The following is a 23,311-nucleotide window of genomic DNA, read 5'->3' as shown; positions in this document are numbered from 1 at the left end:
TAATCTATATACCATCGCAAACTGGCAAAGTTAACTCGAGACTGGGTTAGTTATATTTAGTTTGTTTTATTTGGCAATACAATGGACTGCATGAGAATAATGTCACAAATTTCACAACAAATAAATATTTTACAAAAGCCGTATTTTAACATCATAAAAAATTTAATATTAAAAAGAAAAAATATTAAAAAAATTATTTTTTAAGTAAATTGTGGTGACGTCATTGAACTGCTTCTTTTTATAGACGACAAAATTATTTTCTTATTTTACCATTGACGTAACTATAAGATCAATATGACGTTACAAAAGGGTAAGTGATATTTTATGACGTCACTTTTTTGCAGCGATTGATGACGTAGTCGGTCGAGCAAAATTAGAATTTAGTTTTTTGGATCCCATGTATTTTAGTTTGATCACTTCTCTGTACTCTGCCACCCCCTCTAGCGGATCGATTGCGGTCGGGTCTTCTTTTAAAACCTGGATCTAAAATTAAAAAAATGATTAAAAACATTTTAAAAAGGTGTAATTGTGTCGTCATACCCTGTGACGTAACGTATTGACGTCACGCTGTAGCCGCTGGTTAAGTTTCCCGCCTTTTTTGATCCGGTTTTGATCGCGGAAGAAATCTTCTTTTAACTCCAGGACCTCGTCCACCAACTCCAGCTGCTTCGAAGCTAATTCGATGTTGGTTATCCTCGTTTTGTTCTCGTTTGCCGCCATCTTGTGGCTATGTCGCATCACCGAATCGTTTTTATGCTTCGCGTTTTTTAATCTACAAAAAAAACAACAAGTTTAAAATCTATGTAGTTATGACGTCATAAATCGTATAACAACCAAAATGTTACGTCACTGTTCAAAAAATTTGATCACAATATTATATTGTGACATCATAACTTACTTTTCTCTTAATTGTTGATTTCTTAACATCGTGTTTGCTGAGTTTAGTTTCGTTTTCTTTATTTTTTCTCCCAAAATTTTTAACTCTGAGTTTAGTTCCGATTTCTCTTGCTCATAATTGGCGACTACCTGCGTCATTTCCGCTTCCTTGTCCTCGAGTTGACCCTGGACCGAATCTAAGATTTGTTCAAGTTGAGAACATCTAAAACAATGTGTTAAAAATTAATTAAATTTGTTGTATAAATTTTTATCCTCAGTGTGGGAAGATCAAATGCACGACCTTAACATAGAGTAACAACAGTTACCCGACCCAGTCTCGAGTTGCCTGTGGCAGTTTGGGATATTATAGATTATAATTGCCCGATAATTATGCTGCTGATTAAGTGCTGGCTCAGCAGGAGTTTATACCGTTTAAAGCGCCTTACTCAAGGGCGCTACAGCTCGGAAGCAGTGGTAATTGAACCCATGACCCCAAAAAGTTGAATCAAACTCAATAACATATATAGTTAAGTGAATTGCTTCAACCCATTTATAATGAAGGCCCGGTATAACATAAAGTTTGGTGAGTGTACCTTTATTCCAAACATTTATTACCCTAACCCAGTCTCAAGTTTTTGAGTTTTTTAATTGAAAATTTATCAAATATAAACAAAATTTTAAAAATTTTTTTATGTTCTAACTTTGAGGTAAGATCTGAGATATTTTCTTCTAATTCTCTCTCTCGTTCGTCCTTCTTCACTTTTTCCTCTTCCTGCTCTTTTACCTTATCACTCAGTGACGTCACTTCTCTCTCATAACGAATATTCGATTCTGTAAGCAAATGTGACGTCACAATTATTGTAATATTATGGTTATTGCGTCATAATGTACCTTTTAGTTTAGAGTTTTGCCTAGTCATCCATGTCGCTTCTTTTTTCAGCATTTCCTTCGTTTTCTCCAGATCTGTTTTTATTTTTTCTAATCTCTCGTTCTGTGACGTCATCTCTCTCAAGTCAACTTCGTTTTCGTGGATTTTGTTACGACATTCTCTTAACTTAAACACAAAAACAATAACAAAAAACTCAAATTCAAAAATCAGAGTTTTAATTTAATATTTTACATGAGTTCACTCAAAATTTACTCAAAAATGTTTTTTCGGAGTTTACCTAAAATTTTAAGTTTTTATTTAATCTTTACTAAGTTAAGTATTATGTTTACTTAAAATTGAATTTCTACAAAAAAACTTACTTCAGAGCTGAGTCGTTTTTTATCTTCACTCAGAGCTTGATTCCTTGAGTTTACTTTATCGATGTCCAGAATGAGTTTACAAACAAATTCTTCTCGTTCTGAGGCAAATCTTTGGTTGTATTCGACATATTTTGAGCTCTCCAGCGCCATCTGTTGACTGTTTTCAACAAAGTTTTGTTTCATTTCTTCTAAATTCTTCTCACACTAAAATTAAATTTTTTAATTAATAAAATAAAAAAAAACTAATTGTAAATTAAAGAAACTAATTGTAATGGTAAAACAATGGTGAGACAATGGTAAAACAATGGCAAGACAATGGTAAATGAAGGGTGAGTAAATGGTTAGACAACGGTGAGACACAATGGCAAGACAATAGTAAGACAATGGTTAACCTTGAAGTAATTGTCTCTATCTTCTTCGTGCTTCTTTTTGCTCGAGAGAGCTTCGTAATAAAGTTGCTTCAAACTTTCCATTAAAATTTCATTTTTTTTAATTTCGTCAAATTTTTCTTTAAACTCGAATATGCTGCTTCGACATACGTCATAATATCGATCCAACTCCCTTCCACTGTGACGTAGCTCCTGTAACGAATACGACGTCATTTAGCTGCTTTTAATAAAAAATGAATCGCCAAAATCAAAAAAAAAATGCCAAAAATTTTATTTTTATTAGAAAAGGTGTGCTGTTGTGACGTGTTCGATCTAACAGTAAACGCCAGGCTTAAGGGTGAATAATGTAGCATTGGTGCGACTTGAACCCGAAAGCTGTTGTGACGTGTTCGATCTAACAGTAAACGCCAGGCTTAAGGGTGAATAATGTGGCATTGGTGCCGCTTAAACCCGAAACCTTTTGATGTGCTTAGGCTATATGAAAACGGTAAGCTCAAGGGCGAATAATGTGGCATTGGTGCGGCTCGAACCCAAAACCTTTTGGCCTGAAACCACGTTTTTGAGCTAGAAAATTGACTTTGTTTATTCAGTAAAGTTTAATACTTTGAGTTCGTTAAGAAAGACTTACATAAAAGCAAATATTAAAGCAAATAAGTTGATCAAACATTAAATAAACCTTAAACTCAAATACAAGTTTATTGTGTCAACCCTTTTTTAATATTATGTCAACATTCTGCGCCATTTAGTTTGTTCAAAATCCATTTAAATATTAGAAGAGTTTTAACTACCGTAGTTGCCATGACAGCAACCGCAAATCTTGTTCGCAAACATTTTTGTTTCTTTGTCTGGTCACGTGGTAAAATATTTCGCCGAAACCGCAAATTGGAAAAGTTTTTGTAACAAAAAAAAATTAAATTTCAAACCTGCCACAACTTGTTGTGTTCCTCACTTGTAAAGCTGTTTGTGATTCTTGAATGAGTGTTTGTGATGTCATACTGCATATAAATACAATGCGTTTAATTATTACGTTTTTTGATTGTTACGATATAAGCACCTACCTTGTGAGCATTGTTATTCCATTGTTCGCCATTGTTTTCCATAGATGGTACTCTCATATACATTGTAGAGAATTTAAAAAAAAATTTAATAAATTTTTAAATAATTTCTGTTTGAATTTTTAATAAATAATTAATACCAGGTTTTGTTAGAAAAATATAAAGTTTAAAACCTTTATAATTTACCGAAATATATGCCTTTAATTTTATGGCCGGTTAGGTTGATTTTTTCTTCTTTAAATTTTAGAAAAGAATAAGTAATAAATTACGAGTGATATTATAAAAAAAAAAAAATTTTTCCTATTCTACAATTTTACTAATTATCCAATGTTGTTTTTTTCTATTCCACAATTCCACTAATTATTCAATGAATTTTTTCTATTTCACATTTCCACTAAGTTAAGGTGGAAATTTTTCAATTCCACAATTTCAACAATTTTTACTAAAATTTAAAATTCAGCCATTCCACTATTGTTTGCACTCTTTTCTAGCCTTTAAAACTAAATTCTGCGCATCATATCTTACCAGAAAGCATTTATAAATAAGCTGTTTACTAGAACACATTTCCACCAAATTAAACAACACAAACGGATCTATTTACATTGAATTAAAACCATCTGTTTACTCTTAATTACTACTCCTAATAAAATCATATTTTCATTCTTTTACAATATCATTTAAGGAATTCAACAAAAGTAATTCGAGAACTATTTTACAAAAGAGATTATGTCGAAGTCAACCCCTTTTGTGTTGTCATAATACATCGCTTGTGCTTTTAGCACATTGTTACGTAACAATAAAGTTATTTAAACGGTGTTTTACATCAACAGAATAAACTTTTGCAACTTTTAGTTAGCGTTGTGACGTAATAATCCTAAATTTTTTTGACGTTATATCTTTTCTAAACGCAATATACCTAGTAACAAAATCAAAATAACATTTTTTATTTTTAAAGTTATTTTATTATTAATTTATTACTCTCAAAAAAGAAGGGGGGTTAAAATCGAAACTTTAAATAAATATTTGCTTTCCATTAAGTTTTGAAAGCAATTGACTTGATCTAATATCAACATTTATCTTTTCACTATTGTTGTTAGGATCACGATCTAATCTCAAGTAGTACATTGGTTTTTTATATTAATAAAACTTGCAGGTTTGTAGTTACTTTTACATTTTATCGTCTAAAAATACAGCTATAAAATATTTTAAATTTTTTATTTTGTATTTTTTTAGTATTTTTTTTTTTTAATTCAGAGGTATTATCTTATTTTTTATTAGAGCAAAATATTATTTTTTTATAGTTTTTATTTAATTTTTTAAATTAATTTAATTCAGTAAAAACAAATTAAATACTGCCTTTAGTGGCAAAACTTTAAATATATATCGGTTACTACCCCAATTTGTTTTACGGAAGTTTAAAAACAACAAAAAAGGAAATAATTTAAAAATAAACAAATTAATTAAACACGTGTTAATTAAAACTTAATTAAAATGGACGGGGACGATGGATTAGCTCAACTTAGAGCTCAAAGAATGCAACAACTGCAGGGACAATATGGGGTGAGTGAGTATTAAGTTGAAAGTTCTAGAAAATTCTAAGTTATAACTGCTAATAATTTTTAAAATTCAAATACGAATGATATATTGTGTAACAAAATTTTCAATGCAAATAATAAAACTTTTTAAAATCTAATTTTGTAAGATGTATAACTTTGGAATTTTAGCTTTTATTTTCTATATACTAGTAAAATTAAACCCACAGCATGGTCTGATGGCGTAGTTGTAAGAACACTTGCTACACTACTATAAGGTCGTGAGTTCAATCCCCACTGATCTTATTCTGTAGCGCCTTTGAGTAAGGCGCTATTAACGGTACGAACTTCTGCTCAGCCAGCACTTAATCAGCAGCTTAATTACCGGACAATTATAATCTATAATATTCCAAACTGCCACAGGCAACTTGAGATTGGGTCAGGGTAACAAATGTTACTGTATGTTTAAGTCGTGCATTCGACTTTTCCACATTGAGGATAGAGATATATATACAAAACTTAATTTTTTATTAAGGGGGATCCACAGAAACTGCAAAAGCAACAGGAACAAAAACAAAGGTTTGATACTGTTTTAAATGAGAAACTAGATTTGATATTAGAAGCTAGAATATTGCTTTCAAATAAGATTTGTAATTTGCATATTTTGAAGTACCCAAAGGTAATATATTTAATATTTATATTCCAGACAAGAAGATATGATAATGTCAATGTTGACGCAAATACTTGATCAAAATGCTCGTGCAAGATGTGAGTTAGAATCTAACAATAAAAACTATTTGATTCTTTTACTATGGCATAAATTGTTGAAATATTTAGTTTTTAAATTTTATTGTCAATAAATGAATATTGCTATAGTAAGAAAAATCATTATATCACTTTATTATTTGTTACTTTATGTAACTTCAACTTACAAGCAGCATGTTGTAGTAGTTCGAACATTTGGCTTTACTATGTGAGGCTCTAGGTTTGATTCCCACTGCTCCCATGCTATAGAGCCCTTAAACAAACACTATAACCAATATTCTACTTTGTCGAAAAAACAATAACAATATTTTAAGTTAAACCAAAAAATATTTTTTGTTTTGATTTTTTAATTTAAAATATGAGTTATATATATTGTAGTAAACAGTATAGCTTTGGTGAAACCAGAAAAAGCGAAAGAAATTGAAGCAATGTTGGTGCAGATGGCACAAAGAGGTCAAATTTCTGACAAGGTCAATATTTTAAAAACATTTATTTCTTATTTAAAAGGATTTTAATACAAAGTTAAATCATTTAATGCTTTTCATGTTTTAATTTATTTTTTAACATAAAGAAACAATTGTATTTATTAGGGATGGGCTGAAATCCAAATTACTCGGATTCGACGAGCCCGAGTATTTTGTCGCGATACTCGTCCGAGTCCGAGTACTCGGTTATGACGTCATTTAAACGTATATAACTGTTCACGAGAATCTTTCCCGCATAATTTTAAAACTGCAAAATTTGCCAAAAAACACGTATTTATGGATTATAAAAGGTTTAACGTTGGCAAAACTACTTACCGCTTATAGCAATATCATTTTAAGTCCAAACGAAAATGTTTAAGTCTCAAATTTATTATGCGTAAAATTTAGTAAAAAAAGTGTAGTAAAAAGTGTATTAGTTGCGCAATTGTTGATTAAATAACGTAATATAATTGAGAGTAGATTATAAATTATTAGAAAAAGGCAAACCTCGTGTTTTTTTATGTTTAGTAAATCGTATACGATCTTAAATGACAAATTATTACTCGGCGTCCGAGTACTAAAAAATGCTCGACGAGCACGAGTATTAAAATATGCTTAATACTCGGGCCGAGTACTCGGACTCGGATTCGATTGGCCCATCCCTAGTATTTATAGTTTTAAAATTTTAAGTATTGCATTTCTAGCTTGTTTTTTTTATTATTCCTCTCACAGATGAGTGAAAGTCAGTTGGTTGGTTTGCTTGAACAAATAAGTGCAGGGACAAAACAATCGACTAAAGTGAAGGTAAACAAATTGTTAACATTAATTCAAACTGTGTTTTGCTATTATGAAAACTTGTTTTGTGCACATTTAATTTACTTAATTTTTATTGTTTATTAAAGTTGTTTGATTACATAAAGTTATATTAACCATGTTAATGTAAAAAACTATATTTTATGTTTTACACAAATTTGTGTATCTTGATGTACAAGTTATGATGTAAACAAAATTGAATTATCTTTATTTATGAAACTTTTTATGTTAAACTTTTGTTAAACATTTGTTAAAAATAATTTTCACATTTTAGATTTTAATTCGTTAACATTTTACATTTTAATTTGCTATTTATATCATCCAGTGCCTGTATTGTACAAGGCTTAATTCACTTATTAAACAAATTATTTATTTTTAGTTTGAAAGAAGAAGGGTAATGGATTCAGATTCTGACTAAGATTTTTCTTAAAATTCACAAATTATTTGTAAACACTGTGGGTTACCAGCAGTAAAATATCACATTGCAAGTTTAAACTTCTACAAGTTTCAATAAATGTTTTTTGTTTAATTTTTTTATTTTTTTGCAGAAATTTATGTTTAAAGTTCACAATCAAAAAGTTAAAATTTTTTTTTTTTTTATTGGCAATCTGAAAACTTTTTTGTTTGCGGTGATAAAAAAAATTGAATTAACTAAGTTCCTAATATGTACAAAAAACTTTGTGTTTATTTTATTTTTATTATGTAAGTCTTTTTCGGCTTGTATTTGATTTGTAAATTAAAAAAATCTTTAAAATGTGTTAGTTTTGAAATTTTATTAAAATATCAATGTATTAAGTCTTATTAAACATTTAATTGAACAAAAAAAAATATTGTTTAATTTTCATATATTTAATAACATTTAAAAAAGTTAAAATTGTTAAAAAACGAAACGAGGACAAACGAAAAAAAAGAAATCGGTGAAAATAAAGTTTATCTTTAATTGTGTTGCTTGGCAACCTTTTGTGATTGTTCTGAAATTTTTTAACACATCGCAAGTTTTCATTTGGAAGCGAAGTAAATTTAAAGTTTATTGGTTTTACTTTTTATCTATTCAAGATGAGTCAACGACAAGTTTTACAAGGTGAAATCTCAATTAAATTTATAAAGTTCTCAAGGCTTTTAAATATTTAAATAAGCGAAATTCGAGCAATTTTAAAATTGTCAGAATGTCTAAATGTTCGTTTTTCTTTTAAGGTCGACTAACATAACTTTATACCTAGTCTAGCTATCTAATTTTTTTGTTTTTAATTTTGTTTATTAACTTAAATGATGTAACCTATTTTTAAATTTATTTATTGTTTTTTTTTATAGTTTTTGAGCAATATCAAAAAGCTCGAACCCAGTTTGTTCAAACCATCGCTGAACTTTCAACCAGGCCTCAAAATATTGAAACTTTACAAAATGCTGGTAAATTTTTAAATTTTTTATATAAACTAGTTGGTGTATTTAAATTCAATGTTTGCTGAGCTACTATGACAGATTGATAAATACTAACTGACTGTCATAACTGTTCAATTTTTACCTAAATCAGTCACAACTCTTATTTGTATATCAGGCAAAGTTATTGCATAAAATCCATAAACTTTTTTCTCTGAATAAAAAAGAACATCACCTAATAAAACTTAACATGTTATCATAAATTTAACTATGCATGTATTTATTTTAATTATTATTTCGATTAAACTTTAATTATTAAACAATGCTCAGGTGTGATGTCATTATTGCGACCTCTTCTTCTTGATGTCGTGCCAACAGTTCAACAAACAGCAGCACTTGCTCTTGGTCGACTCGCGAATTACAACGATGATTTAGCCGAGGCAGTTGTCAAGGGCGACATTCTTCCACAGTTGGTTTACTCTTTAGCTGAACAAAATGTAAGATTTTCTTTTTGCTTTATTGCAAGGTTTTATGGGGTTTAACAAAATTTAAATTTTATAAATTAAATTTAAAGTTAACTTTTTGTAGGACTTTTTTAACAAAATAATAATTAATTCTAAATCAAAATATTCATTAAGTAGTGTAATGTTAATTATTTATAGAAGTGCCTATTAAGCAGATGCCTTTTATACATGAATATTTTATAATTATTTAACTGTATTTAACTAACAATTAAACAGTATATTTACAGAGGTTATATGGCAAGTAAAAATAACCAAAAATTTTTTTAAATTTTATTTTTATATTTTAATTTAATTTGTGATGACTTGACTGCAATAATAAACTTTTGTTGCTAGCGATTCTACAAGAAAGCAGCTGCATTTGTGCTACGAGCAGTTGCCAAACATTCCCCTCAACTTGCTCAATCAGTTGTTGATTGTGGAGCTCTTGATGCTCTGGTGATTTGTTTGGAGGAATTCGATCCAGGAGTCAAGGAATCAGCTGCTTGGGCACTGGGTTACATTGCAAGACATAACGCTGGTATGGTTTGGGTTTTTAATTAAAGATTTTTGTAGTTTTTCATAGGTTTTTAATTATCCCTAATATAAAAAAATCGACCTCACGACCTAAACATAGAGTAACATTTGTTACCCAACCCAGTCTCAAGTTGAATTTGGCAGTTTGGAATATTATTGATTATAATTGCCAGATAATTAAGTGCTGGCTCAGCAGGAGTTTATATTGTTTATAGCGCCTTACTCAAGGGCGCTACTGCATGATATCAGTGGGGATTGAACCCATGATCTCATGTAGTAAAGCCAAGTGTTCTTGCTGCCAGTTATCTAATAAAATTTATTTAATAAATCCTCCTACAGAGTTATCCCAGGCAGTTGTTGATGCTGGTGCAGTTCCTCTTCTTGTCTTATGCATCCAGGAGCCAGAGTTATCTCTGAAGAGGATCTCAGCTTCAGCATTGAGTGATGTATGCAAGCACAGTCCGGAGTTGGCACAAACTGTGGTGGATGCGGGAGCGATTGCTCATCTTGCTCAGATGATTTTGAATCCTGATGCCAAGCTGAAGGTGTGAGCTTAAATACTAGTTATATATTAAACTATGTTGGTAGGTGCACTTTTAAAACTGGCAGTGTAGTAGTTAAACACTTGGCTTCACTACATGAGGTTTTGGGTTTGATCATTACTGCTTTTATGCTGTAGCGCCCTTAAGTAAGGTCCTATAAACGGTATAAACCTCTGTTGAGCCAGCACTTAATCAGCATCTTATAATTAGCAGGCAATTATGATTTATATAATATTCCAAACTGGCCACAGGCAACTCAAGACTGGGTAGGGTCATAAATGTTACTTCATGTTTAGATTGTAAAGTTTGTCTTCCACATTATAAACAAATGAATACAAAAAAAACTAATCATCTTCAACTTTTCCTTTCACAGAGGCAAGTTTTCTCAGCTTTGAGTCAAATCTCGAAGCACTCAGTTGACTTGGCAGAGATGGTGGTGGAGGCTGAGATCTTCCCGGCTGTTCTAACTTGTTTGAGGGATCCGGATGAGTATGTGAGGAAGAATGTGGCAACTCTGGTGCGCGAGATCGCCAAACATACTCCTGAGGTAAATATTTTACCTTAGTTCAAATACTTTTAACATGATTATTAAGGCCTTTCTAATTTTGTTATGTAATTTTTTTAACAGGCAATTTTTTTGTATATATCTTTATCCTCGATGTGAGAAAGTCGAATGCGCGACCTAAACTTAGAGTAACATTAGTTACTCTGACCCAGTCTCAAGTGCCTGTGGCAGTTTGTGATATTATAGATTATAATTGCCTGATAATTAAGCTGCTTATTAAGTGTTGACTCAGCAGGAGTTTGTATCGTTTATAGCACCTTACTTAAGGGCACTACAGCATGAGATCGGTGGGGATTGAGCCCACGACCTCATGTGTGGTGTAGCAAGTGTTCTTATCACTACACCATGCTGCCGGTAAACAATGTAATTAGTTTTATACCTAACTATAATTAAAAGTTCTTAAAATGCCAACTTAATATTTTTCATTACAGTTAGCTCAGTTGATTGTAAATGCTGGTGGAGTGGCAGCAATAGTGGATTATGTCGGTGAATCGAAGGGAAATGTTCGACTGCCCGGTGTTATGACTCTTGGATTTATTGCCGCGCATTCTGAGAACTTGGCCATGGCAGTTATTGTGTCTAAGGTAAGGTTTTTTGTCCAATTTTTAAAAGTGTACGAAGTTTATATGAAATATTGAACCCTAAAATTATGATTATAACTTTTTCATTTTATGATTTCAAATTCTTGTTTTTTCGTATATTCTTATTCGTTACATTTTGTAGTGCGCAAAAACCTTTAATGTCCTACATCGGGTGTAGTGGTTTAAAAAATTTATAACATGAGGTCCTAGGTTTGATTCCCACTTCTCTTATGTTGTGTCACCCTTAAGTAAGATGCTATAAATGGTATGAACTTTTGCTGAGCCAATACTTAATCAGCAGCTTAAATATCGGGCAATTTTAATCAATAATATCTCAAACTGGCAAAGCCAACTTGAGACTGGGTCGGAGTAACTGTTGTTACTCTATGTTTAGGTCGTGCATTTGACTTTCACACAATACAAAATTATTATATTTAATATTAAATTGCCCTCTATCATCATCTAGGGAGTGAACCAACTCGCAATTACATTAGCAGAGGAGTCGGAAGATCACATTAAAGCGGCAGTCGCGTGGGCTTTGGGTCAGTTTGGACGCCACACGCCAGAGCACGCAAAAGCAGTGGCAGTGGCTAATGTGCTCCCACGTCTGTTACAACTCTACCTCTCGGCCAGCAGCTCAGAGGACCTCCAAGCCAAGGTTTATAAATTTTTTTTATATTTATTAACTTTGATGTAGAAGGCTGACTTCATGATCTAAACATAGAGTAACAACTGTTACCTTGACCCTTTTACCTTGACCTTAACCCAGTCTCAAATTGCCTGTGGCAGTTTGGGATATTATAGATTATAATTGCCCAATAATTATGCTGCTGATTAAGTGCTGGCTCAGCAGGAGTTTATACCGTTTATAGCGCCTAACTCAAGGGCGCTACAACATGAAAGCAAAGGGGATTTAAATTACATTTTTTCTTCAAACGGTTTAGTAAAATAACCCAACCTTTTATATACTTTACAGTCTAAGCGGGCTTTGAAAAACATCTTGCAAAAATGCGTTCATCTTCCAGCATTGGAGCCTTTACTACACGACGCTCCAGCTAATGTGCTTAAACACGTGGTTGGACAATACAGTAAGGTAAGCACTAAAGTTTAATATAACATTTATAACAGTCCGCTAGTGTGGTTAAGCGGTCATGGCGTCGGACTACGAGCCGAAAGGTTTCGGGTTCGAGCCGCACCAAAGTCACACTATACGCCCTTGAGCCCGGCGTTTACGGATAGCTTAAACACGCCACAATATCGCACCCCTACCCAATAAAACCTAAAAAATAAAAAGAAAAAACTAAAAAATAATACCGTTACGATTTTACCTTATCGCTGCATAATTTCATGTTGTGAATGAGCTTATATGTCAGATTAAATTAAATTTAACTGTATCGAATTGATTTGCTGTGGCATGTAGTCCTTATTTTGATTTTGTCAAAATTTAAATTTAGTTTTAAACTTCTTTTTTTTGTATATATCTTTATCCTCGATGTGGGAAAGTCGAATGCGCGACTTAGACATAGAGTAACTTCAGTTACTCCGACCCAGTCTCGAGTTGCCCGTAGCAGTTTGGGATATTATAGATTATAATTGCCTGGTAATTATACTGCTGATTGTGGTGCTGGCTCAGCAGAAGTTCGTACCATTTATAGCGCCTTACTCAAGGACGCTACAGCATTAGATCACTGGGGATCGAACCCACGACCTCACGTAGTGTAGGAATTGTTCTGACCACTACAGCGCGCTGCCGGTCGACCTCTAAACTTAGATTAAAGGTCATTTGAATATCATTTTAGGTGCTTCCCCATGACAGCAAAGCTCGCCGTATCTTCGTGACAAGCGGAGGATTGAAAAAAGTCCAAGAGATCAAAGCGGAGCCCGGATCAGCGCTCCTTGAGTACATCACAGCGATCAACAACTGCTTCCCGGAGGAGATTGTAAAGTATTACAGCCCCGGTTACTCCGAGGCCTTGCTTGAAAGAGTTGAACAGTTTATGCCTACAGCTTAGTAAGGGCACGGTTTTAATGTATTTTGTAAATGGTTGAAATTTTATATATTGTGGATACAAATAAACTTAACACTGTTGATGTTGTTGTCACTTTTTTGTTCGATTTTCACAGAAGTGTTTCCACGAATTTTATTAGAAATATTATAATACATCTCAAAGTAAATTTAACACTGTAACAAAATATTTTTGTTTATTTTATTTAAAATTTGTTAAAAAATTTGCACTTTTTATTTCTTTAGTTGAATTTTCAATTTTTAAACTTTTTTTACACTTTTACACAAATGTTAACACACCAAAATAATGGCTTAAATTTTATTTTTTTTAAGTTTATGCGCGTTATTGAAAGTAAATGAAATAACATACAATAAATATTAGTAAGTGCGACGGAAAAACATGACAAAAAAAATTAATTTATCAAATATGAATTCTAAAATACGACAGTTTCACACCTATATATAATGGTAAAGTGAGCACTTTAATATAGCGGCGAATAGATATATTTTTTTAGGTTTTTTGCGCATTAATAAAAAAAAACAATAAATATTACAACAATGCGACGGGAAAAAATGACAAAATTAATTTAATGATTTAAAACATGCCAAAAGTATTAATTTTTACACAAGGATTTTAAGTATGTCATGGCATGGTCATTAAATTCATAGTAATATTATTAGTTAGGCTATTTGAATTTTAAACAAAACTTAACATTAAAAATAGTACAAAATTAATTTTAATGATTTAAGAAAACCCACGAGGTTTAAACCAATTACCAGCTGCCAATCAAAATCGTTTATTCAAATCGGTTCCGCCAATCAGCGTCGTTTATTCGTATCTGCCACATTTTAATCCCTGCCCACTTGATCAAAGTCACGTGGTAAGTAGCCATGACAATAAAACAAAATTGATTAAATAAAAACCCTGCGATAAATAAAAGGATTTAACACATTTACTCTTTTACTACCACTACCTACGTTAACGCATTAATTAGGCTTTTTTACACGTTTTCTCGCCGGTATTGAGTTAGGGTATTTGTGTAAAAATTAATGTGACTAATTTCAACGAAAAATGTGGAATTAAGGTTTGTGACGTCACACTGGTAAACAATTAACTACTTGTTTGTCGGAAAATCGGGGAGCAAGATGTTGGGTTTCATGGGTAATCGATTACTAGAATTAACAAGCGAGGTTACCGCTAACTAATATGGGTTCTGCGTCATAAGGTCCCTTTTAATGCGCATTCTATAAAAGAAGTTTTGCTGTGTAATTATCATTTGTTTAAATAATTAAATTTAGGACTCACCTATTTATAAAATAATTAAATTTAAGTTAATTTAAATAAAAGTAATTAATAAAAGTAAATTTAGTTAAATTTTAGTCCAACTCTTAAAAAGTTGCTCTTATATTTTAGCTTTTTTATTTACTTTATTATTCATTTTAAATAAAAACTTTTTTAGAAGAATTTAAATAATTTTAAACCATTTTTTATTTTTTAAATAAACCGAGTATTTTAATTTAAAATCTTTATTGTTTTTTGGGTTGTTTGTTAAAATGTTTTAAAACCAAACAGTAAGTTCTTTGTGTCGGTGTAATTAGACAAAATCTTAATAAGCAAAACTAATATTTAATCCCTTATTTAAAAGATCGAAATCGAATACATTCTTTCATATTTTCTCCTACTTTAAATCATCTAAAAGCCTTTAAAATATCGCTTACGGATTGCAACAATTTAATTTTTTAATGGAATATCGAAGTCAAAAATTGATGGACATTCTATAAACGTTCACGATTTTAATTTTTGAGTTAAATTTTTGATTTTATGTTTACACTTTATCTTTTGATGTGACTTTTGATTATGACGTCATGGTGGTGATTGTTTACGGGGTTAAGGGGATTGTCACGTGGTGTGTGGTGGGCAGATGGATAGATTCGTCACGGTCTAACGCGGACAGGTGTTAATCTAATTTGATTGACAGCTTAATTGAAATTCCTTCATTTAGAAATAAATTCGTTCGAGAATTTGTAAACAATATGAGTTGGCAAAAATAAGGAATTTTATAAAACAAATTTAAAGCACTTTTTTTAAAGATTTTAAGTAATCTTTTTACATAAATTTAGAGTTGGTTCAGCTCTAAAATTTAACGGTAAATGTAAACAAAATTAAACATGTGTATAAAATAAATTACTGATTAAATAATTTAAAATAAAATAAAACTTAAAAAGCGCGCAAAATTTAAAATGTCGTAAGTTTTAGAATCAAGCGTAAATAAAAGAATTAAAAGTAAAACTTAAATAAATATTTTTTTTATTTTCTTTCTTGCGCATTGATAAAAGTAAATAATAAATACAATATACAATTAATATTACAACAATGCGACGAAAAAAAAGACAAAATCAATTTAATGATTTAAAACATGCCAAAAGTTATAATGTTTATATAAAGATTTTATACATAAACCTGTCTTAAATTGGTAAATGTAATTATAATTAATACGGTTCTGAAATTAAGATATTGAAAGTAAAATGGTGTATTCGTTGATTCAGGTTGATAACATTTAAACCTTGGAAGATAAATTCAATTAGAAGCTAAACGTCTAAAAAATGTGAAGTTGTCACGATATTAAACCATAGAAAAATCGAACTTTGACGAATGATCTATGACTTGTATCTTAATCTGAAAATTATTTCCGCTGAATTTTTTTTATTTTTAGTTTCAGCGAAATTTGAATTCTTCGATTTCAAGTCTCGAGACTTTGTCTGTCTGGTTTTTACTTTATCTATAGATTGAAAACGATCAAAATGGCGTCGAATTTCTTTTTTTTACAAGTATAATAAAAAAAGTTATTTTCTCTTATATATAAGAACGTTTAACTTGTTTTTAATAGAATATAAAATATTTTTTTTGTTAAAATTTTTAAATTTTTTATTTTAGGTATTTTGAAAATAGGTAAAATATTAAAAAAACATTAAATAATTATTAATTAATTTAAGTTAAAAATGTTATTAGTTAAAAAAATTTTTATTTTAAACAAAATTGTTATAATTTAAAAGTGAAAATTAAAACAATTTTTACAATTTTACCAGAAAAATGTTAAACGAAATAATTTCAACTTTAATTTTTTGTTTCGCGATTTATTTACTTTGGTCCTGGGTCAAAAAAACGCCCAAAAATTTTCCGCCCGGAACCGATGGATTTCCGATCTTTGGGTCAGCTCCTTTTTTAGGGAAAAACCCGGAAAGGGTCCTTGCCAAGTGGGGCTGGGAGGAATACGGACCCCTGTTTTACTTTACCCAGGGCGGGATTCGAACTGTGGTGCTTAACACTTTAGAATCCGCCCAAGAAGGGCTTATGAGAAAGGGAAATACCCTGAGTGGAAGGTTTGGGGTCAAGAGGTCTTGCGGAGTTCACGACCTCTCGGTTTTTAACGATTTTACCCCAGAGTGGAAAGATCAAAGAAAAATGAGAATTTCGACCTTGAAAAATTTCGGAAAACTTGACCTTGATGACGTCATATTAAAGCAGACCAACCATGCGTGCGACGAAATCACTAGAGCATGTAAATTTGACCAGTCAAAGGGGTTTGAAGCGGGTTATATTCTTGCCCTCCCAACATTCAACGTCATCACGTGCGTCATATACGGTAAGTCACGTGATCTTATCGAATTTTAGTGTTTACAGAAATTTAGTCAAGATTAAAATATTTTCCGCAAGTTTTTACCTAATTTTTTATTGTTAAGGGCGTTGTCTTGACAACGAAGCCGGCACCAGAGAGGCGATAAAAGTTTTAGTGGATTCTATCTACCGGGAAAAAGTGGGTCCTTCTCTCACTTCGGTTCTCTCGTTTTGCACAGACCTTTTTTTAGGAAAAAGGGAAAACGCAAACCAATCTGACTCGATAAAACGAGTGAGAGTTGTGACCGATCGTGTTCAATCAAGGAAGGGTTTTCTCGATGGCTTTGTTAACAAAATGAGCGACGGCGCGGATGATTATTACAACTGCGATCAGCTGAGCCAATATTTGGTCGATTTATTCGTGGCGGGAACCGATTCCATGGCAACCGCTGTTCATTGGGTGCTGGTGTTTCTTGCAGCCAATCAGAAACAACAAGCAATCATTCATGACGAAATTGATCACGTGCTCGGCAAGGATGGTGACCCTGATATGACACACCATGACGTCATGCCGCAGACTGTTGCAGCTATTTACGAAGTCTACCGCATGAGGCCGGTATTTCCACTTTCGATCAGTCACCAAGCAACCGATGACGTCACAATTATGGGACATTTTATTCCGAAAAATACGAAGGTGACAGCAAATTTATGGGCGATCCAAAATGACCCGAAGCACTGGAAATCACCCGAAAAATTTAAACCAAAACGTCATATCAACAAAGAGGGAAAATTTGTGAAATCTGACAAGATAATTCCATTCTCAATTGGCCCACGATTTTGCTTGGGAAGTCAGCTAGCTACTTGTCATAATTTTATCTTTGTGGTTCGTTTACTGCAGAGATTCTCGTTCCATTATCCAGCGAATCAACCGCACCCTGACCTTGGTGGCACAACTTCTTTTGTTCTTGCTCCAACTGGTGTCAAACTTATCGCTAAATCGCGCTAACAACTAAAAATGTTAACGATTTTGTTGCTATTGCTTGCTTTTTAACAACTGTCTTTAAAAAATGTCCATTTTTTTATATAAATAAACTGTTTTTTTAATTTATTTTGTTGTGCTTAATTACTTTTAAATTGTAAATATGCTTTAACATTCTTAAATTTGTTATATTGTTTGCTATTAAATAACTATGCTTAGAATTAAAATGTATATACAAATATTTTTGAGGATAAACTATAATACAAGTTGTCTAAATAGAAGAATAATCTGGCAACACTGGACACGGAATTTCTTTATTTTTGGAAATTTCTCTTTACGCACGTGTTATTAAAAGTTACTCGTTTTATTTTGAGTAATTATATTCAGTATTTTGCAAGGAATATAAATATACACACTTGTTGATTAAGTAAATATTGGTGTTTAACAAATGTATAAGATGTAAAACTATAGGAACTTTACGTCGCTTTTAAAAAAATTAAATTTTGTCAAAAAAGGATTTCAATTTTGTCAAAAAAAAGGATAATTGTTTAACGGACAGTGGACAGACAGACGGACAAATAATTTAAGATTTGTAAAATAAATATCATAAACATTTGTCTGTTTGTCAAAACATTTATTCTATAATTTTTTTTAAACTTTTGTAATTAAAAATGAAATTAAGAAATAAAAAATATTCATTGACTTTAAAATTATTTTAATTTTGTTTCAGAATCTTTATAACTTAACTAATTAGTTAAATTAATAATAAAAATGGGAGATTCAGGATCAGATTCGGAACCGGAACCAACAATCGCCGATGACTTGGTTGTCACAAAATATAAGATGGCCGGAACCATGGCAACAAGTAAGAATTAAAAAAATATTTAACAACTTTTTGGTGATATTTTTTTTCTCATCTGTGAACCAGTCCTACTAATTATGACACAGGATCACACAGAACAAAAAAGTAAGAGCTCTATTACCTTTGTTCGCCAATTTAAACAAGTAGAACTAAAATGAATGCGGAAAGGCAGAGTTTACAAGAAAAGATTAAGAAAAAAATATTAAAATTTTGCCTTTTTTCGCAGTTATTAACCAGCTGGACGATGCTAATAGAGGTTCAAAGTAAAATTTGAAATTGTTTAGAGTGTTTTTTGTATTAAGGTCAACTAAGGGCATTTCCCAAAAGAAGGTTAAGGCTGGGTTTAAAGTGTTTTATTGTTGATATTTGCCTTTTTAATTCAATTTCTGAATAAAAGCCAATGTGCCCTGTGTGGTAAATAGTCACTTTCTGTGTGGTCCAGTGTAGTATTTAGTAGGACCCTCTTTAAATTTTTTAATTCTTAAATCAATTTTTACAACCAACTAAATATTTTGTTACAGAGGTTATGAAAAAGATTTTAGAAAAGTGCATCAAAGGGGAAAGTACCCTGGGTTTATGCAAATTAGGTGATGACCTCATCAACCAGGAGACAGCAACAGTGTTTAAGAAGGAAAAGGAAATGCATAAAGGTGGGTGGCAATAGTTAAGTTAACAAGCTTGTGTATAAGTGCAATAAATTATGTAAATGTCAATGTAACTTTGCTTGGTGCACTTTACAGGTGTAGCGTTTCCAACATGCGTATCAGTGAACAATTGTGTTTGTCATTATTCACCGCTGGAGTCGGAGAAAGATGTGATTATGTTGAAAGATGGTGATCTTGTGAAAGTGTAAGTTCAAATTTATTTTTGTTTATATAAAACTGATTTATTTAGACAAAAAATTCAGCATTATACTAAATTTAAGGCAGCTTTAATTAGCAATTTACTTTGTACGCTGAGTTAAACTATATTGAATTTAAGAATCAATTAAAAAAAATTTGTGGTTACCACCTACTTGTATTTTTAAACAACTCTCCTAAAATTTAGTGATACTATTTTTATATTTTTTTAACTGTTTATAATCATGCCATAAAATGTCAAAAATTGTCCTAATTTTGTATAATACATATATATTTAATAAATTAATGTATATTTAAATATATAAAGAACTATGTTAAGTTATATTTGATTATTATCCAAAGAATAAATAATTAAATTATATTGTTCCATCTAGTGACCTAGCAGTTCACATTGACGGTTTCATCGCAACATTGGCCCACACGATGGTGGTAGGGAGCAGTAGAGAGAGCCCGGTAAACGATCGAAGAGCTGATGTTATAAACGCTGCTTATTTGTGTTCAGAAGCTGCTTTGAGAACCGTTAAAATTGGAAATAAGGTTTAAAAATTAATATTTGTTATTCATATTTTTTACAACAAAAAAGCCAATAGTTTTGTGTTTTTTTTGTATATATTTTTAAAGAACTAGTGGATAGCTGCCCTAACTAAGGTTGGCATTTTAATTTTTGTAATGTGGTCGAAGCTTCCAACTAATATTTGTCTGTGATAATTAACCCGCTCACAACAAACTTCAGTTGTATTCATATTGTAGGACTATAATTGGACAACCATATTGTCCACTCAGCTCCGTTATATATATATTTTTCCTAACCTTTCTAAAAACAAATGAAGTATTGAAATTTACATTTTAAAACTTTTTTCTTTTTTTAACAGACCAACCAAGTAACTGAAGTAATGGGTAAAGTAGCGAGTTCGTTTAACTGCAAACCTGTTGAAGGAATGTTATCTCATCAACTTATGCACAACAGGATAGACGGAGATAAAACCATCATTCAAAACCCAACAGAGAAGCAAAGGTAAATCTCTTGTGAATTATTTTCATGGTATCAAACTTACAAATAACATAAAATGTAAAATTATGACAAATAATCGCTGAATTAAATTTTTTTTTAAGTCACATATTTTTAAAATCATACATAAATACTAGAATTCTTAGGGTAAAAGTGATGTTCTTCATACAAATTTTAGTATTTAAACTTTTTATCTAAAATAAGATTTGTTACAACTTGGACGCAAAATTAAAATTTTTCACTAAAATCTATCGAAAAAAGATATAGACAAAGATTTTAAACATGTCCGTTAATGTCATATAAAAATATTTTTTGCATTATTTAACTGACAATGGCCAAGTTTGTTTATAACAATTATAATCTTTCCACCTATTGGTGGAACAAGTCAATAGCCCACCCTCTTTTATTTGTCATAATATGGTTACAACTCTTAACTAACATTTGCATGTGCTAATTTACATGCACACCACAAACAGTAGTTATACTTAGTTGCAGGCCTATAAATTAGTCTTAGATTTAAATTATGTTCACTAAGCCTTGGTGTATATATATATAGATTGTTAACTTGTTAATATTTTTTTGGATGACTGTCAGTCTTTTTGTTAACAATTGTTTATTGTTGCTCATTGTTTCATCAGAATGGACCACGACGAGAATGAATTTGAGGTCCATGAAGTTTACGCGGTCGATTGTTTGGTGTCAACAGGAGAAGGTCATCCTAAAGATCAGGACACAAGGACTACAGTGTACAAGAGGAATCCACAGATTCTGTATCAGCTCAAGATGAAAGCCTCGAGGGGTAAGTATTGGTCGAGTTTTAAAGTAAACTAATTATATATATATATATCTAAATAGAATAAATCGAATAAATTTGTAATTCATTATAGCCTATATATATATTTTAATTTAAGTTTATATATTTGAAGTAAATTGTTTCCAGTGAGTTGTTTTTTAATTCTTTACAAAGGGAATACTGTACACTAAGTAACATTAGGTCGACTATTTGGCGTAAATTGGTTGGAACTCTTGGCTAATATTTGTCTGTTTTAATTTACCAGCACACCACAAAAACCAGTTTTAATTTTTCTAAATGCCTTTAAATTGGATACTAAATTTTAAAATAGAATCTCTTTGGTTTTAGTTTTATTCTAGATTTATCGAAAAAATAAACATGTTGTTTTTGATTTTTTTAATTTTAATTTTTTTTTTTTAGCTGTGTTCAGTGAAATAGAGAAGAAGGCAGACACGATGTGTTTCACGCTTCGCTCGCTCGAGGATGAGAAAAAGGCAAAAATGGGAATCGTAGAATGTTGTAAGCACGACCTTTGCACTCCATTTCCTGTTCTGTGGGAAAAAGATGGTAAATAAAAATATTAGAATTTTAAATAAACAATTATGTTTGTCAGATCACAGTTAAACACCAGATGTTATTATTTTTATTGGATGTGTGTTTTACATTAAATTGGTATTTTACTAACTATTACGTCATTCGGTGAAATGGTAAAAGGTATATTAGGCATTACCACACTTCATCTGAAGTTAATTATTTATTCTCTAATGCTATGCATAAGATGCTTAAAACTACACCAAAGTAAACTTGAAACTAGATTTTATTACATTCTGGAATTTTAAATTGATATTTTTATATATTTAAAAATGGCATCCATTTTAAATTTTTACTTTTAGGTGAGTTTGTGGCACAGTTCAAGTTCACAGTTTTACTGATGCCAAGTATGCCATTGAGGATAACTGAGAATTTATTTGATCCTGAAATTTATAAGAGTTCATGCAAGGTCACCGACCCGGAACTTCAGGTCAGTTTAAGTTTAACAATATAAAAAAATTTAATATTTTTGTAAATTTTTGCTGCTTCATTAGATTTAATTCATTAAAAAAGTCCTAAATTTTAACCCCTTTATATATTTAAAATAAATGTGTTTTTAAAAAATTGTAATTTAAGTCATTTCAAAAGCTTTGTTAAGTAATAATTTTATAACCTTTCACCTTTCAATTTCATAACCTTTCAACTTCATTTTCAAACTAATATTTTTGTTATAAAAATTTGGGTCACGTTTGTTGTCCGGCATTAGACAAAACAACATCTCGTTTACCATAGAAGAAAACCGTAATATGTGAGTGATAATTCTCTTGCACCGTAATCCAGACAAGAGAATTTAGGAGAGCCGTAGTGTAATTATGTTTTGTCTAGAACCGGACAGCATACGTGACCCAAAAATTTTAGCCTTTCTCTAAATTCAATTAAAATTATTTCCTAGAATTTGTTAAACACATCTACAAGTCGCCGAGCCGCGAAGAAAAAAAAAAAAAAGGCAGCAAACAAAGCAACCCAAGATTCCGGAGACGGGGAAGCCCCCGTACCAGCACAATAAACTTTGTTCCATGGCACCATTTTTATGGTGTTTTAGTTGGTTAAAAAGACCATTTAAACACCAACTTCTTGTTGGGAGGTGTTTGTGAAAGAGATTTGGTTTAATTTTGTGAAATTGGGAAAATGTGAAATTGTTGTTTTAATAAAACCTGAAATATCAATTGTGAATGAATTTATCTATATTTCCACACATATTTTAAAAAAGTTAACAACAAAAATACTTCAAAATCAATCAAGCTTGCTCAAAAATGTTTCATACATAAAATTAAACAACAAATGATTAAAACAATTTCTAATAAAAGCCAAGTTACTTGTTTTTGGTAAACGAAAATTGATTAAATTTAAAA

At 31.1% G+C, this 23,311-nt stretch overlaps 5 protein-coding genes across 5 annotated transcripts; 4 read left to right on the top strand and 1 right to left on the bottom strand.

The window, feature by feature from the left end:
* Positions 1-99: 99 nt before the first annotated feature.
* On the bottom strand, positions 100-3,680 carry LOC145743205 (uncharacterized). The gene is made up of 9 exons (XM_082561120.1): positions 3,572-3,680; positions 3,437-3,508; positions 2,517-2,705; positions 2,125-2,328; positions 1,768-1,930; positions 1,578-1,707; positions 899-1,099; positions 541-772; positions 100-483 (listed from the first exon to the last, which is right to left on the bottom strand). Exons 1-9 carry the CDS (start codon positions 3,632-3,634, stop codon positions 331-333), a joined length of 1,407 nt encoding a protein of 468 aa, XP_082417246.1. The 5' UTR covers positions 3,635-3,680; the 3' UTR covers positions 100-330.
* Positions 3,681-4,972: 1,292 nt separating this feature from the next.
* On the top strand, positions 4,973-7,898 carry LOC145743130 (programmed cell death protein 5-like). The gene is made up of 6 exons (XM_082561033.1): positions 4,973-5,128; positions 5,636-5,679; positions 5,807-5,868; positions 6,244-6,335; positions 7,062-7,133; positions 7,522-7,898. The coding sequence occupies exons 1-6, from the start codon at positions 5,060-5,062 to the stop codon at positions 7,558-7,560; spliced, it is 378 nt and encodes a 125-aa protein (XP_082417159.1). The 5' UTR covers positions 4,973-5,059; the 3' UTR covers positions 7,561-7,898.
* A 223-nt stretch (positions 7,899-8,121) lies between these two features.
* On the top strand, positions 8,122-13,335 carry LOC145741574 (sperm-associated antigen 6). The gene is made up of 10 exons (XM_082559176.1): positions 8,122-8,223; positions 8,454-8,549; positions 8,850-9,016; positions 9,377-9,560; positions 9,896-10,101; positions 10,472-10,645; positions 11,095-11,247; positions 11,711-11,902; positions 12,221-12,337; positions 13,044-13,335. Exons 1-10 carry the CDS (start codon positions 8,199-8,201, stop codon positions 13,254-13,256), a joined length of 1,527 nt encoding a protein of 508 aa, XP_082415302.1. The 5' UTR covers positions 8,122-8,198; the 3' UTR covers positions 13,257-13,335.
* Positions 13,336-16,340: 3,005 nt separating this feature from the next.
* LOC145742679 (cytochrome P450 2D10-like) lies at positions 16,341-17,871 on the top strand. Its single transcript, XM_082560457.1, has 2 exons — positions 16,341-16,893; positions 16,991-17,871. Exons 1-2 carry the CDS (start codon positions 16,341-16,343, stop codon positions 17,869-17,871), a joined length of 1,434 nt encoding a protein of 477 aa, XP_082416583.1.
* A 701-nt stretch (positions 17,872-18,572) lies between these two features.
* Positions 18,573-22,966, top strand: LOC145741340 (proliferation-associated protein 2G4-like). The gene is made up of 9 exons (XM_082558914.1): positions 18,573-18,709; positions 19,228-19,356; positions 19,447-19,555; positions 19,941-20,103; positions 20,439-20,581; positions 21,214-21,374; positions 21,789-21,935; positions 22,262-22,389; positions 22,852-22,966. The coding sequence occupies exons 1-9, from the start codon at positions 18,616-18,618 to the stop codon at positions 22,963-22,965; spliced, it is 1,188 nt and encodes a 395-aa protein (XP_082415040.1). The 5' UTR covers positions 18,573-18,615; the 3' UTR covers position 22,966.
* Positions 22,967-23,311: the final 345 nt, after the last annotated feature.

This window comes from Corella eumyota, chromosome 2, assembly GCF_963082875.1.
Source record: "Corella eumyota chromosome 2, kaCorEumy4.1, whole genome shotgun sequence".
NCBI classification, from domain to species: domain Eukaryota; kingdom Metazoa; phylum Chordata; class Ascidiacea; order Phlebobranchia; family Corellidae; genus Corella; species Corella eumyota.
Note: the sequence above shows the minus strand (reverse complement) of the source record. Positions and strands in the feature narration are given on the sequence as shown.

Bases quoted from the DNA above. Each gene is read 5' to 3' on its own strand.
- LOC145743205 (XM_082561120.1), bottom strand. From the start codon at position 3,634: ATGTATATGAGAGTACCATCTATGGAAAACAATGGCGAACAATGGAAT. The intron at 2,329-2,516 runs GTTAACCATTGT...ATTTAATTTTAG, and splicing joins ATAGAGACAATTACTTCAAG to TGTGAGAAGAATTTAGAAGA. The intron at 1,931-2,124 runs GTAAGTTTTTTT...TTTGTGTTTAAG, and splicing joins AAAAACGACTCAGCTCTGAA to TTAAGAGAATGTCGTAACAA.
- LOC145743130 (XM_082561033.1), top strand. From the start codon at position 5,060: ATGGACGGGGACGATGGATTAGCTCAACTTAGAGCTCAAAGAATGCAA. The intron at 5,869-6,243 runs GTGAGTTAGAAT...TATATATTGTAG, and splicing joins TCAAAATGCTCGTGCAAGAT to TAAACAGTATAGCTTTGGTG. The intron at 7,134-7,521 runs GTAAACAAATTG...ATTTATTTTTAG, and splicing joins AACAATCGACTAAAGTGAAG to TTTGAAAGAAGAAGGGTAAT.
- LOC145741574 (XM_082559176.1), top strand. From the start codon at position 8,199: ATGAGTCAACGACAAGTTTTACAAG. The intron at 9,561-9,895 runs GTATGGTTTGGG...ATCCTCCTACAG, and splicing joins CATTGCAAGACATAACGCTG to AGTTATCCCAGGCAGTTGTT. The intron at 10,102-10,471 runs GTGTGAGCTTAA...TTCCTTTCACAG, and splicing joins ATCCTGATGCCAAGCTGAAG to AGGCAAGTTTTCTCAGCTTT.
- LOC145741340 (XM_082558914.1), top strand. From the start codon at position 18,616: ATGGGAGATTCAGGATCAGATTCGGAACCGGAACCAACAATCGCCGAT. The intron at 18,710-19,227 runs GTAAGAATTAAA...ATTTTGTTACAG, and splicing joins GGCCGGAACCATGGCAACAA to AGGTTATGAAAAAGATTTTA. The intron at 20,582-21,213 runs GTAAATCTCTTG...TTGTTTCATCAG, and splicing joins AACCCAACAGAGAAGCAAAG to AATGGACCACGACGAGAATG.
- LOC145742679 (XM_082560457.1), top strand. From the start codon at position 16,341: ATGTTAAACGAAATAATTTCAACTTTAATTTTTTGTTTCGCGATTTAT. The intron at 16,894-16,990 runs GTAAGTCACGTG...TTTATTGTTAAG, and splicing joins CATCACGTGCGTCATATACG to GGCGTTGTCTTGACAACGAA.